The following is a 15158-nucleotide window of genomic DNA, read 5'->3' as shown; positions in this document are numbered from 1 at the left end:
CTTTAACAGGCCCAGGCATACCTCCAACCACCAAGCTTGTAGCCAACCCACACTGCCTTACTTTAAATTGTTAAATACAAACAATAACCTTCCTGGTTCACTGTCCTATTCTAAATGCTAAATCTAGCCAAACAAGCTGTAGATTGTTCGGTCCGACCCCAATTAACAGGAGGAGGACACAGAAACAGGGAGAAATTAAAAACCCCTGCCGGGTGTGGCGGCTCACGCCTGTAATCCCAACACTTTGGGAAGCCGAGGCGGGCGGATCACGAGGTCAAGAGATCGAGACCATCCTGGTCAACATGGTGAAACTCCGTCTCTACTAAAAATACAAAAAAATTAGCTGGGCACGGTGGTGCGTGCCTGTAATCCCAGCTACTCAGGAGGCTGAGGCAGAATTGCCTGAACCCAGGAGGTGGAGGTTACGGTGAGCCGAGATCGTGTCATTGCACTCCAGCCTGGGTAACAAGAGCGAAACTCCGTCTCAAAAAAAAAGAAAAAGAAATTAAAAACCCCTGCTTTTCTTTATTCAGTGTGCTTCTGTGCTCGTGACTGACACAGGCAGCCCCCTTCTACAGAAGTAAATTGCCTTGCTGAGATAACTTTTTGCCTGAGTGCTGGTTCTTCTTTGTGGCACAGAGCATTTGTTTCCAATAGTATAACAAAGATAATAATACCTATCTCACAAGGTGGCTTTGAGAGTTAAGTAAGATAATGTAAATTATTAATGCATACTCAGTGTTGTAAACCTCTCCCTTCCCTACCATGTAAGGAGTATTGGGGTGGGAAAAAAAAAGTCAACAAGCTGTTTGCTGCAATATATATATTTTAATTCAAAGTGAATTGACAGTAATACACCATAAATTCTTATTTTGACACTCACCAAAATAGTCACCTGGAAAACCCGCTTTTTGTGACAAAGTACAGAAGGCTTGGTCACATTTAAATCACTGAGAACTAGAGAGAAATACTATCGCAAACCATAATAGACATTACATCCATAAAATTTTCCCAGTCCTTACTGTAATATTGCACAGTGCAATTGCTACATGGCAAACTAGTGTAGCATAGAAGTAAAAGCAAACACAAACAAACGAAAGAAAGAAAGCCACAAGTCTAAAATTGTTAAACAATTAACAGTTCAAACTTAGTAATTAAATCTGTATCATTGGATTCATTAAAACAAATCTTCCTACACCTTGCAGTGTATGATTTAACTTTTACTTAACACAGACAAGTTTAAAATTAGCAGATTTTAAAAATGAAAATGTTTTGCTAATACAGTAACATATTTAATTAAACACCCTGGAGAAAAAAAAAAACTAAATATCAGAATATTTGATTAAAAAAACATTTTGCAAATTAAAATAGTATGCAAATATGCAACTTAGAAATCATGCAGTGTTTTATTTAAGAAAGCATTAAAACCAAAGAAAACTTGTCAAAATGGATTTTAAAAAGTATAAATCCAGATTACTTTGTCAATATGCTACATGAAGAATTTAGCAGAATTTTGAAATTTATTTTAAAATACATTAAAATGCCCATGATTGCAATTAAAGAGCAGTGTACTTAACTGGGATACACCTTTACAAACATTGATACTGCATTATGAAAATGTTGAAGTTTACCATTTATGTCAATTTACAAGACTGCTTTAAGTCTTGGAAATTAAAGACAAAAAATACAACATTTCATGATAGTAAACATGGCCCTAAACAAAAAGAAAACTGTGTCGGTTTTGTACCTGTTGTGATACAATCAATCATTTGCACTTGGTATTTCTGAAACAAAGTGTTGCCAGCATTGATTCTTTCCTAAGAAGTAAGCAGATCCCAATAATCTGCTGGACCATATAAATAAAATTAGAAGGCTGTGGAGGCCAGCAAATTTACTTAAATAGTGACTCCATAAATGTGTCATCTGTAAATAATCTTTTAAATTAATCTTAGGCTATGCCTTTTTAAACATGTATTATATATATATATATATATATACTTCTATTTGTATAAAATGCATAGAATTAATTACTAAAAACACTGAAACTTGTGGGGAAAATTAAGTTCTTCATTTTCAGTGTGACTAAAAATGTACTGCTGGTTTTTACTTGATGATCTAACACTGTAATTTTTAAAATCAATTTCAGGCACATTTATTTCATTGATGATTATTAAATAAAACACTGCTTGTGTTAGTGGAGTAAAGAAAACTTATCCATTATTAGCTTATTGTGAACGCTGTACTAGAGCTGTACTAGTGGTATACAATTCATTTATCAAAGAAACGCTGCAAATCCAAAACATCTAGAGAGTTTTACACTCAAATGCTTTGTACTGTTTATTCCAGTAAATGCTGTAAGATTATGTTCCAGATTTTTAAGGAAAAAAGTTAAGTCAAGCCTGCAAGATACAGCTTTCTCAAGTGTCTAAATGCCAGTATGAAAATAAAAAATTAAGTTACGTTGATACATCCAAGTTTTTTTAATATGCAGTGATGAGCACAAACATTAATAGAGATAAAATACTGATGCAAATAACACACCCCAAAATAACAAATGCAATTATTTTCCATCATTTACAATACAGTAGTTACAATGACACTCCAAACAGAAAAGCAAAGTAAAAAATCAAAACCCCAACTTCTATTCATGTAATTAGACTTATACAGAAATTAGAAGGCTAAATAACAACTAGTTAATCACCTAATTTCACAGCTATCTGAAGTGGCAATCGTTATATAGCAGCTTATCTATGATACATTCAAGATAAATGATACAATTTATTATTTGCCTGTAAGCTAAAACACAGCCTCAATTTAATACCTTTCCTTAAATTCCACCTCTATACTACAATATACTTGAGGTCTATGCATAAAGTAGCTACCTTTTATATAGGAAATGGATGATTAAGTCTTTGGTGCTGTAAAAGCAACTTCATTTAAACAGACACAACCACTACTATCACCACCACCCAAAAAAGAAAATAGTTGGTGGGGCGGGGGGGGAACTCAACACACTTCCTAGGAAAAAAAAAAGCATGTAATTTCTGTCCCTGACGGAATGTATTAAATAAGCAAACATCACCAACAAGCAAAACAAGTACTGCAATGTAAAAATACTTTAAAAAGAAACAAAACCTCTCACATGCATAAATCAAAAATTGCACACAAAGAACTCACATCTTTTCAAGCTTCAATAGTAAATGTTCTGCTACTATTTATTAAATACTGCATGGTTTGCCCAAGCTAAGATAAAACCACATCATGAATCAATGAGCATTTTGCATTTTCTTTTATTATCTACCCGAAGTCATGCCTACTGTACCTCTAAACATTAAGTCCAATTATACAGCAAACACTCTCAAAATAAACTTAGATTGTATTGCAGTTTCACTTAATAGTATATAAAACGCTGTGCTGTGACAGTTATCAACTATCCATTAGATACTGAATCAATTTTTCTTAAGCACTACTAACTGCTTGCTTTTCTTGAAGCTAGATCATTCTGAAAAATCAGACAGCAGAATTCAGCTATAGCAAACATGCTGCCCTCCTAATAAGGAAAAAACTCTACTACCTGAAATCATACCACACAAAAACAAAAATGAACATTACGCTATCAAAAGGAAACTAAAAAGTAGGTCTGAATTTTAAGTGCTGCAGTCCTCAACATTTATATATAGGTAATAACATTAACAACCTCAAATATTTAAGGCACTATGTGTGGGAACGGTTTACAATGCAGCTGAGATTATTAGAACAACATTTAAGAGCAAAGTCTAGGCAACATTTTGCCCATGCAAAAGACACATGCAAATGTAAAGAACAATAGCTCAATTTCTTAGGTAAGTGACCCAACATTTATACACTAAGACACGGATAATACAATTCACTTGTATGCTGTAATTCTGACATATGTGCATCTGTTGCTCTAAGTCTGTACACAGAATGGCTTCCCAAATGTGGACGTGTCTTGCACTAGTTAGAAGGCAATTTATAAAAAATAGCAGGAGCAAAACTGGACTTCTGCTCCCACAAGTCACCTGTCTAGAGTTACTACGTAAGAAGATAACATGACCAAAGACAAGTTATACCAAATGTGCAAAACACATCAAAAGTGAGTTTTTAAAGCTCAAAGTTGTTTAAATTGCACCCAAGTCTACATGATTCAAAAATAATTTTCTTGTGCCATGGCTAATATTTATTAAATACCATGTTTTTATTTTTAATCAAATGTTTGTATCATTGAGCTTCCCCAATATACTGTTTTTCACATATATGGATACTGGCTGAGTTTTGTTGGACTCAACGGAAATCCAGTATATGCAGGTGATGCTGCAATGTAAGAATGTGGTGGGAAGATTGGTTTGTACTGAGTCTGATGAATGGTTGGGGATGGTAACAGACGGGGATTTAAGCCCACTGGGACTTGGTGAACTATGCCACTGGGATGGGAGATACTATAAGTTGGATGCTGTAACATAGGTCTTGAGGTACATGGAGAGGCTAAGAGGTGGGCCACTGGCGCAGCACTACTGAGGGTGGCTGACGATGGGTATGGAAGTAGAGTAGGCTGTCCTCCGAGGTGTGCATTTCCAGCCAGGTGGGCATGCACTGCTGTGTGATTGGGACTTCCATGAGAAAGAGTGAATGGATTACTGGTAACACTAGTAGGGATATAAGCTTGCTGTCTTCGATGCCCAAAGTTTCCATTCCACTCTTGATGCCCAGATCCAAAGTGCTGAACCTATCCACCAAGAAAAAAAAAATGACTGAATAACATGTTTTATAAGATAAAAGGAAAGGAAAAAAGGGAAATTACAATATACTCTTTGTGACTGATAACTCATAGTGGATCTCTAAGAACTAACTTATACTAAGAAAGCTAGAGGAGAGAAAATACCAATTCCATATATATTAGTATTAACATTTTAGTATTTATTATTACATATTATTATAAACACTATAATAGCTATTACTATCTATTACTATCCCCATCATTACTAATAGCTACCATCTATGGAGCACTTATTATATGTAAAGCTAAGGTTTATACACACAATGTTATTTACTTCTAAAGCAACCCATGATTTGGACCACTATTCCCATTAACTGTGGTCTAAATCAGATTTGCTGAAGAGACCTAGCCAAGGTGATATATATACATATATAGTACATGGCAAAAACACGATGTGAATCCCAGTCTGACTCCAATGTCTGTGACCTTTTCTTTTCCCAAGTGAAACACAACTACCAAACACAAAGTTGAATAAGATGGAAAGTATTCAGGAAGGTTACTTGATGTTCTGAGATAACAGACACACTCTGTTAATATTATCTAAGAGAACCTAAGGACTTAATCTTTCTGAAGAAGGCTGCAAGTTCTATGGATAATTTGCTTAATTATCCTATTATTAAGCCAGTTACTCTTTAGCCACTTGGGATAATGAGAAGGTAAAAAAGTCATTAAGACTACTACTGTTTCAAAAGCTTTCTCCTCCATGTGAAAAACAACTGCTAAATTTGAATCCCAACGACTCCTACAAATCCACAAATGAATGTACCTGACTGAAGTTCAAATGCTGCTGCTGGAATGCTGATGTCAATTTTTGCTGACGAGTACCCACTGTGGAAAGCTGGTTTAATCTTCCAGGGGCTGATCGCCCTTTTATTAATGGCTGGCATATATAATCTGGTAACAAATAAAATATTAAAGAGTGTATGCTTTTTCCTTTTCGAATAAAAAATAAGCAAAGCCTTTAGATATTTTACACAATAGTGATTTGAGAACCTTAAAATTAAATAAAATGAAAAGAAAGGTCATGGTTTCCAAGCACTGGATATTACAAGATTTCCTCTGTACAATACATAAGGCAGGCTCAAGTCAAAATTCAGAGATGACTTTTGGCAACTCCATTCTCTGATGTTCCTAAATTAAGACCACATTTAAAGTACAACCAGAGAAACAGGAGAATTCAACTTACCTGTGTTTGCCATATGCTCATCGGCATTTAAGCCATTCTCTAGTTCCACTGGTGGCACCACAACAGAACAGACAGCTGGTTTAGTTTCTGTGTCAGCAGAGGTTACCAGTTCTGTGTTTTCACGAGCGTCCTCCACAAAAGTGCTCTCTACAAATGGACTGTCATGCCCAGAAGAGTCAGATGTTGGAGAGCCATCCACTGTATCACAACCACTTTCTTGCTCTTCATCTGACATACTACAAAAAACAAGCATTTTTATGAGTGATTTTTTCCCAACATTAAATCTAGCAGGCTCCAGTGAACTGATGAGAATGTTATTCAGTTATTTTATATATAATTATACCTTTTTCCTTGTCCAACAGCATTTCTTCATAAAATTTCTAGACCATTAAATTAATTCTCTATTCCAACTGCTAAACCTAATTCTGTCCCGTTTCAGGAACATCATTTTGGCACTTTTTTTCTTCTTTCCCTTCTCATTTGATCCTTAGTAGCAGCTCATAAAATTCCTCTTTATAAATTCCAGATAATTTCATCAAGACATGACAAAAGAGGCACTTCTCTGGATAATTTAAATGAAATGTACAAACATATAGGCATTTGACTTAGATATTCAGATTAAATTCTAACGTCAGGATGTGTGCGTCTCCTGGTAATCTGGGTCCTTTCACCTAACCAGTTATCTGAAAGGTATCCCCATACCTCTGCAGGCCTAGACAGAGCCCCTATTTCTCTTCTCTTTCTGACATTCTTGGGCCCTAACAGGCTCTCTCTCCTTGGGATTTCTACAGCATTTATTGTCTATTTTCACCACTCATTTCGTACTTACTTACAAATTTGGAGCATCTCTTTTCATAAATATTGTATTTTTATTTATATATCTTATATGCACATTTGTACATTTATTTTACGTGTGAATGTATAATTATATACATTATCAATTTTCAAATCATTTTATAAGCAACTTATAAGAAAAGGTAAAATTTCTTTACATCTTCTATAGAGCTTTGGCTATAAATATGTAATATCATATTTCCTATTTCCTAAGGAAAAAAAGACGTGTAAAATTAAAACATGAAACTTTCCAAATGTTTGTTGCCACTAAAAAAAGATTTCCTTTCTTTCTTTCCTTCCCCTCCTTCTTTCCTTTCTAAGAGACAAGGTCTCACTCTGCTTCCCATTGCTCACTGCAGCCTCAAATTAGAGGGCTCAAATCATCCTCCCATCTCAGCCTCCTGAGTACTTCCAGCTAATTTTTTTAATTATGGAAGAGGGTGGGTCTTACTATGTTGCCTAGGCCGGTCTTGAACTCTTGGTCTTAAGTGATCCTCCTACCTTGGCCTCCCAAAGTGCTGGGATTACAAGTGTGGGGCCACTGTGCCTAGACTGTGGCTTATCTCTTAATGTGTTAGTAACTTGTTCTGCTTAGGACAAGCTTACTATTTAGCAATAGTACATGTTGCTGGCCAAAGGACAGGTAAGCCAGGTTAATATGGACAAAATCCAACAAATTAGTTACCAATGGGAGAAAAAAATCATAGTGGATGTTCTGTAGACAGACAGTGGGCCAGTGAGTACTTCATTATGCAAAACATTCCTTTTTAATTTTGTTAAAGTATGTTTTTATTCCGAATTTAAGTTACAATAGTAGTCTGTGGGGCTGAAATTAAGAATGTGGCTTTTTCACCCTTTCAAAAAGAGATTATTTGGCCAGGCGTGGTGGCTCATGTCTGTAATCCTAGCACTCTGGGAGGCTGAGACAGGTGGTTCACCTGAGGTAAGGAGTTAAGAGACCAGCCTGGCCAACATGGTGAAACCCCTTCTCTAGTAAAAATACAAAAAAATCAGTCAGGTATGATGGTGGACATCTGTAATCCCAGCTACATGGGCGGTTGAGGTAGGAGAATCACTTCAACTTGAGGAGACAGAGGTTGCAGTGAGCCAAGATCACACCACTGCACTCCAGCCTGGGTGACGGAGACACTTCATCTCTGCCCCTTTCCCCACCTCCCAAAAAAGATTATTTAGTTGGGTATGGTGGCTGACACCTGTAATCCCAGCACTTTGGGAGGCTAAGGTGGGAGCACTGGTTGAGCCCAGGGGTTCAAGACCAGCCTGAGCAACAGGGTGAGATCCTGTCTCTACAAAAAATTTAAAAATTAGCCAGGCGTGGGTGCATGCACCTGTGGTCCCAGCTACTCAAGAGGCTAAGGCAAGAGGATCACTTGAGCCTGGGAGGCAGAGGTTGCTGTGAGCTGAGATCATGCTACTGCACTCCAGCCTGGGCAATACAACAAGACCCTGTCTCAAAAACAAAAAAATAAAACCCTGTGTTTATAACAACTGATCTAGTTCAAAAACTGTGTTCAAGAGAGAAGTCACTGGAGTACATTAGCAGGTACTTATTAATTTAAACAACAACAGAAAGAAATCATAGGCTTTTTAGTAGACTTACTATGTATTATACACTATTATTGAGATTCTTTTACCTATTCGGTCTCTTGCAAGGGGATGGGCTTGACTGCCCTGAGGAGCTGGTACTCAGAGTACTATCAGGACTACTTAATGAACACATCCGATCAATATTCAAAGTGCTCTGGCAAGCTTCACAATCTAGACTACCTTTACATCTAGTGGAAGAGAAAAGAGGAAAACGTGAGTCAAATATGAGAAGATAGCCTCCAAATAGCCAAAATTTACATTCTTTAATTAAGGATATGAAACTGTTAAGAATGACCTAAATGAATGAAAAGTTAAAGCTTACAAATACAGGAAAAATGCTACAATTATTGTGCTAAATTCCTGTCTAGAACTGGAGTATCTAATTTAAAGGTTTTACTCCAAAGGACACTGACAAACAAATAAGTCACAGAAAGTTGTTTTTTGGCACACCAGAGGATGCCATCATTATCCTTTGAGGATGCAGCATTTGACACTTACTCTCTGAGTGAATGTCTCTGTGAAGTTTCTTCCTCATCAGTGTCACTGCTAATAGTGATGACACTCACTGCAGGACTCGGGGAGTCAGCAATAATGATGGTTTGCCGCTGTTTGTCTGAAACTGATGAATCGGAGTCCTGTCTGATAGATGTTTCACAGCAATTTCTTGCCTCTCCTTCTGTGTTCTGATTGTCCTGTGTTTCTATACAACTTACTTCCTCGACATCTTTCCCATTAATTATCTTTGGAGAAATAAATGCTGAATGTGGGATATTGGTATTCTGCAATGAATTACTCCTGCAACCAAAGGAATAATTTATAATTTCTACAATCAAAATATGTATAATCAATTTTATAAGAGATCTTGTTAAACTGAAAAATGCGAACCTTCACTTGTTCAAGTTCACGATATAACACACTAACAGATCATGAGTTTTTTTGAAATATAAAATAGCTCTAGAAATATCTAGAAATGCATTTACATACATTTAAATAGTCACTTTTTGGTAAATGTGCGATCTGAATGTCTACAACTGCTACATTACAGGTAGATAATAAATCAAAAGGGCAATGAAGACAATCTTACCAACTGAAAGCATTTATTTCCTCTCTTCCTGGCTCCCATTCCATTAGTTTTACCAAAATACCTCTGAGAAATTGAGAAGGGAGCTGGCTTAGTGTTTATAATAAAGCTATAAAAGAGGTCATTTTGAATACAACAGAGTGACCCTTAAGTGTACATGCAAAATTCATTTTAAAGATTCTCAAAATGCAGAGGAAGATTAAAGCACCAATACCAACCTGTTCTGGCACAGTTTATTTTTCTTGGTAGTGGCAGGCTGAGGCCAGACAACATGTGCAATCCCCACACTAACTGGCTGAGGGGCAGATAAAGTTATCTGATTGGTCAGGAGAGGTTGCGGTATCACTGAGTTATACTGATTGCTGCATGAAATAATCTTCCTACAGAGAAGTTCAGAAAATGTTTTTAATCAAGATCTTTCTTTAATCATGATCTATTTTGCAAACTATTCACAAAGAAGCACTTTTGTTTTCAGCTTACCCCCAGTCTCCAAGCCTTTGTGAACCAGCTACACTCTCAGAAGTTAGTGTCGTAGTAGCAGGAGCCATGGGTGGTACCTGTTGCCAGGCAGGCAACAGCATCTGCTGTGTTCTACCAGACCACGTCTGCTGCATCAAAGTAAAACAACAGAAAAACTAACACATTGTAAGTAATTCAACTTGACCATCTCTTAAACTCAAAACTATCTAAAATAACAGCTAACAATTATAAACATTAAACTCAATAACCTATAAAATGGATTAAATCCCTATCCAGGTAATTTTCATTATTTCCCAACAGCACAAGCTGATAAATGGCAAAAAATGAATTATTACCAACCTGTGAAAGAACTCTTGGTCGGATCTGTAGTGGCGGCACAGCTGGGGCCTGAGTTACAAGTGGAACTGTATTATCTACCCTTATTGAATAACTAGTGGGTTTACCATGTGTTGAAGGAATACCTGTGAAACAGAACAGTTATCAAATTAAAAAATCTTCCTCTTATTTAACTTATACAATTATTTTAAATGTAAAGAATTGCTTAAATTCTGACAGATTTTTTTTTTTTTTAAGACAGGGCCTCACTCTGTTGCTCAGACTGGATCACAGTGGCACGATCCACACTGTAGCCTCAACCTCCTGTACTCAAGTGGATCCTCCCACCTCAACCTTTTGAGTAGCTGGGACCACAGGCATGCACCACCATGCCCAGCTAATTTCTTTAATTTTTGGTAGAGACAGAGTCTATCTATGTTGCCCAGGCTGGTCTTGCACTCCTGGGGGATCAAGTAATCCTCCTGCCTCAGCCTCCCAAATTTCTAGTATTACAGGTATGAGCTGCCATATCCACCCTTGATTGGAGTTATAAAACCATTCTCTGCATAAAAATTTCATAACACTAACAGAGCAATCTATTAGGAAAATGAGGTACTTCTTGTCTACCTTGTGATATACAACATTCCAAAATTTATTTTAAATTTCCTCTTTCTATTTCAAAATGCATACTACAAAGTTGAACCATTTAATTTTCTTGAAACTTCTCATCTCTTATTAAAGTTTGCTATTGAAGCTTTATTTTCCTTTGTAAACAGCTCCATCTGGAAAGATGAATCTGGCTTAGTATGCTGACAACCTAGCAGGTAAATGTTCTTCTTTTCATATAAACTTTTAGCTATCCCTAGTATCTTCTTTAAAACTGTGACAGAACCTTATGCTCTTGTCAACAAAACAAATGCATCACAACTTCATAATTTAATGGAGTTAATGGTTCACATAATGGATGAAAATTCAGGGATGGCACACTCATTTCAACGTCCAAAGGAAAGGCAAAACTAACCTAATCTACCTAATTTGATGATAGAACTAAGGTTTCCCCAGTGAGGCTTAATTGACAAGTATTCTTAGCAGAGAGCTGCTGGAACTCCAGAACAAACATGCTACTATTTTGTTTGCCCACTAGAAAAATTAGAAAGTAGGATTACCAGACATGTTAATCCTGTTAATGTTACTATAATGTTAATATATCTTTTTATTCCCTGCAAAGCACCTTGCAAATATTAAGTCTTACAAATATTGGACTTTGAGAGAGCAAAGTAGTATCCATTCCAACTTAAAGTTTTGAAAGATTTTAGGGACATCCCCAAAGATAGAAAATACATTAACTTATTATTTCACTATTTCATAATGCCAGTTTATTGTAGCAGTTACTTTCAACATGTGTTTGCAGGTTATTTAAATATAATCAATTTTGGGATAAAAGTGATGTTGAGTGTTTCTCTTCAGTGACAGAGAAAAATACAATTGTTCTCTTTCTCTATTGTAAAACCACCTCAAATTTTCTATTTCATTGACACAAGTGTTAATCCTAAAGCGAATGACCATTTCAGCCTGTTTATTTTCTTCACTGAAACTGTTATCTTACTACCAAGGTGTTCTGCCTCTCTGTGCTCCACCTAAAGAGCCAGGTATGAGTCAAGTTTAATAAAAATCTTCTTACTCCTTCTAAAAAGCATGTCTTGATTATCCAATTCTCCAAGACATGGACTATAAGCGCACCTAGGCAGTGTAGATATATTTCAGCAACAGACAATCTCTTCAAGAAGAAAAAAAAAAAATCTCTTCACTTTCACAAGAATGAACAGACAGAGCAAATTCCCAAATCTGAACAAAAATCTCATTGCCTGTAAATTCTCCACAAGCAATGCCTTAAGATGAGAAGGATTCTCCTATATACTCTCTCCACAGGAGATCTGATTTTTTTATCAGATTCAACAGTGGGTTAAGATCTCAATTTTTATATGCTTAGTAGGTTAGCTGAAACCTTATCTTTGTTTGATTATATTTGCTTTAACAATTGGAAAACCAGGCATAAAAAGCTCATGAATATTATTTTAGTATAACAGAAAAGAATTTTGCTGGAATATATTTTACTCTAATATAGTAGTCATCTAGAGGGGATGAATACCTAACTTTTCAGGTCACTAAATAATTTTAGAAGCTTGTTTAATACATAAAAACTAATATTCAGATATGTTAAATAAAAGCTTAGCTAATTTTTAAAAATAAGCTTATTTTTAAAAATAAGCACAGTCTTATGGATATAGCATTTATACACCTATAACTATATATTACAATATCTAAAATACATGAAATGCATTACCTAAACATGATAGCTCCCAGGTAAAATTTTTAAGTGAAAGGGATAGACATAAAGTTTATTTTAAAATACAAACCACAATGTGCCATATTTGCTATCCCCAATAGCTGCCCAATAATTGTTTTTAAATGTTTCTTGTAAATGAATTGGCAAATGCTGAAGGGAAGGAGTAAATGAAGGGGAGGGGCAAGAAGCCAAATGCTGAAATTTTTTACATTACGTTTTCTACATAACATCTACACATCAGATGCTAAGACTGATTAGAGGGAGTGCTTTCATTCCTAAGGCAGACATTATACTAAGAAACAACATATTTACAGAGCCTACCTGTCCTGCTGCTGCAACTGCACCTGTTATATAAGCTAACACATACTGTGCTTCCTCTCACTAGCAATTATAATTCAAAAGTACTGTTCTTGACATTTAGTGGGTTAATGTGTCTATGGTATTTAATTCTTTTCTTTCAGTTATCCCATATTATAAACCATTCATACATTTGTTACTACATGCACAGAAAGTTTTCTAACTTTTCATCAATTATAAGCCATATAAAAAGATAAGCCAGGCATGGTGGCTCATGCTTGTAATCCCAGCACTTTGGGAGGCTGAGGTGGGTGGATCAACTGAGGTTGGGAGTTCGGGACCAGCCTGACCAACATGGAGAAACCCCGTCACTATTAAAAATACAAAATTAGATGGCGCTGTAGGACCAACTCAGGATTGCAGCTTCCAGTGAAACCGCAGATGGTGAGTGGACATCACATTTCCAGATGGATCTTTATTGCCCACAGACCAGGAGATTCCCAGGTGTAGGAGCTGCATGGGCCACCAGCGCAGCTGTTTGGGTTGGCGCGACTATTTGGGCCAGGGCCGCGGTGCAGCGACACTCCGTACAAAATACACTGGTTTGGTTGCCCTGTTAAACCGGCAATTGGAGATTTCGGAAGGCAGATTAGCACATTCATCTGATTAAACGGGACTTAAACAGAAAACCAGGCCAGGGGATTCCCGGGCAGCAACGTGGTTCCAGCCAGCGCAGTGGGTTGCTGCATGGGAAATCACACAGATCCTGGTGCCCTTTCAGCAGACGACTGGAACACCTGGGGGAGAGTCAACCGTTTAACTTGAAAAAAAAAAGGGCTCTGAGGCAGGGAGCCAGGTGATCAGGCTCGGCGGGTCCCACCCCCACAAAAACAAACAAAACAACAATTGGAAACGCTTGGGGTTGAGAGTTTCAGGGCAAGCACAGCTGAACCCAGGATGGTGCAGCTCGGAGGGGGAGGGGCGTCCACCATTACCAAGGCACTCGACCCCTATGGAGGTGCACTGCCATTGATGATGCAGCCTGCCGTTGCTGAGGCAACCCGCCATAACAGAGAGAGTCCGCCACTACAGAGGCAGGCCATCATCACCACAGCAGCTCTAACCACACCCGTATAAACAGGACTACAGGGAATCACACACAGCAGCAGGGCAGAGCCTACGGCAGCTCAGCATAGCCACTATAGGCAAGCAGTGATTAGACTGCCTCCTTGCTGGGCAGGACAGTGCAATGGATACTCATAAATAAAGCCCTAACTCCCTGGGACAGAGCACCTGAGGAAAAAAAAAGGGGGCTTTATGAGTTCTGCTGCAGCAGACTTAAACGTACCTGCCTAGCAGCCCTGAATGAACAACGGAGCTCACAGCTCAACACTTGAGCTCCTATAAAGTACAGACTGTCTCCTCAAGTATAAAGTACAGACAGTCACCTCAAGCAGCTCCCTGAGCCCCGTATATCCAAAGAGTCACCTCACAAAGGACTGATCAGACTGACATTTGGCGGGCATCATTCAGGGACAAAGATAGCAGAAGAAGAAACGGGTAGCAACCCTCACAGTTCCGCAGCTGCTACAGGTATACCCCAGGCAAGCAGGGCCTGGAGTGGACCTCAGCAGTCCTACAGCAGAGGGGCCAGACTGTTAGAAGGAAAACTAAGAAACAGAAATACTTCATCATCAACAATCTGGACGTCCACTCAGAGACCCAATCAGAAAATCAGCAACTACTCAGACAGGTGGATAAATCCACAAAGATGGGAAGAAACCAGGGCAAAAAGGAAGAAAACACCTGAAACTAGAACACCTCGACTCCTACAAGGGACCAGAACTCCTCACCAGCAAGGGAACAAAGCTGGACGGAGAATGAGTGTGATGAAATGACAGAATCAGACTTCAGAAGGTGGGTAATGAGAAACTTCCATGAGCTAAAAGAACATTTTCTAACTCAATGCAAAGAAACTAAGAACCTTGAAAAAAGATTTGACGAAATGATAACAAGAATGGACAACTTAGAGAGGAATATGAGTGAACTGAAGGAGCTGAAAAACACAACACAAGAACTTTGCAAAGCATACACAAGTTTCAATAGCCGAATTGACCAAGCAGAAGAAAGGATATCAGAAATTGAAGATCAACTCAATGAAATAAAACGAGAAGACAAGATTAGAGAAAAAGCGCAAAAAGGAATGAACAAAGTC

General features: G+C 37.6%; 1 protein-coding gene across 12 annotated transcripts in view; it reads right to left on the bottom strand.

Annotated features, from left to right (window-relative positions):
• Positions 1–808: 808 nt before the first annotated feature.
• Positions 809–15158, bottom strand: part of HIPK3 (homeodomain interacting protein kinase 3) — a 109064-nt gene continuing 94714 nt past the window's right edge. For 4 of the 12 annotated variants that reach the window (XM_054240742.2, XM_078340819.1, XM_078340817.1 and 1 more), the window contains 8 exons: positions 10324–10445; positions 9985–10112; positions 9723–9884; positions 8922–9218; positions 8471–8611; positions 5982–6217; positions 5562–5689; positions 809–4744 (listed from right to left, as the gene is read on the bottom strand). In XM_054240742.2, the coding sequence (XP_054096717.2) occupies positions 4268–4744; positions 5562–5689; positions 5982–6217; positions 8471–8611; positions 8922–9218; positions 9723–9884; positions 9985–10112; positions 10324–10445 (1691 nt within the window). In that variant the 3' untranslated portion in view covers positions 809–4267. Of the gene's footprint in view, positions 4745–5561; positions 5690–5981; positions 6218–8470; positions 8612–8921; positions 9219–9507; positions 9571–9722; positions 9885–9984; positions 10113–10323; positions 10446–15158 lie in introns of all 12 variants that reach the window. The other 8 variants (XM_017978002.4, XM_078340820.1, XM_078340821.1 and 5 more) reach the window with 3 other exon arrangements.

This window comes from Callithrix jacchus, chromosome 10 (genome assembly GCF_049354715.1).
Source record: "Callithrix jacchus isolate 240 chromosome 10, calJac240_pri, whole genome shotgun sequence".
Lineage (NCBI taxonomy): Eukaryota > Metazoa > Chordata > Mammalia > Primates > Cebidae > Callithrix > Callithrix jacchus.
Note: the sequence above shows the minus strand (reverse complement) of the source record. Positions and strands in the feature narration are given on the sequence as shown.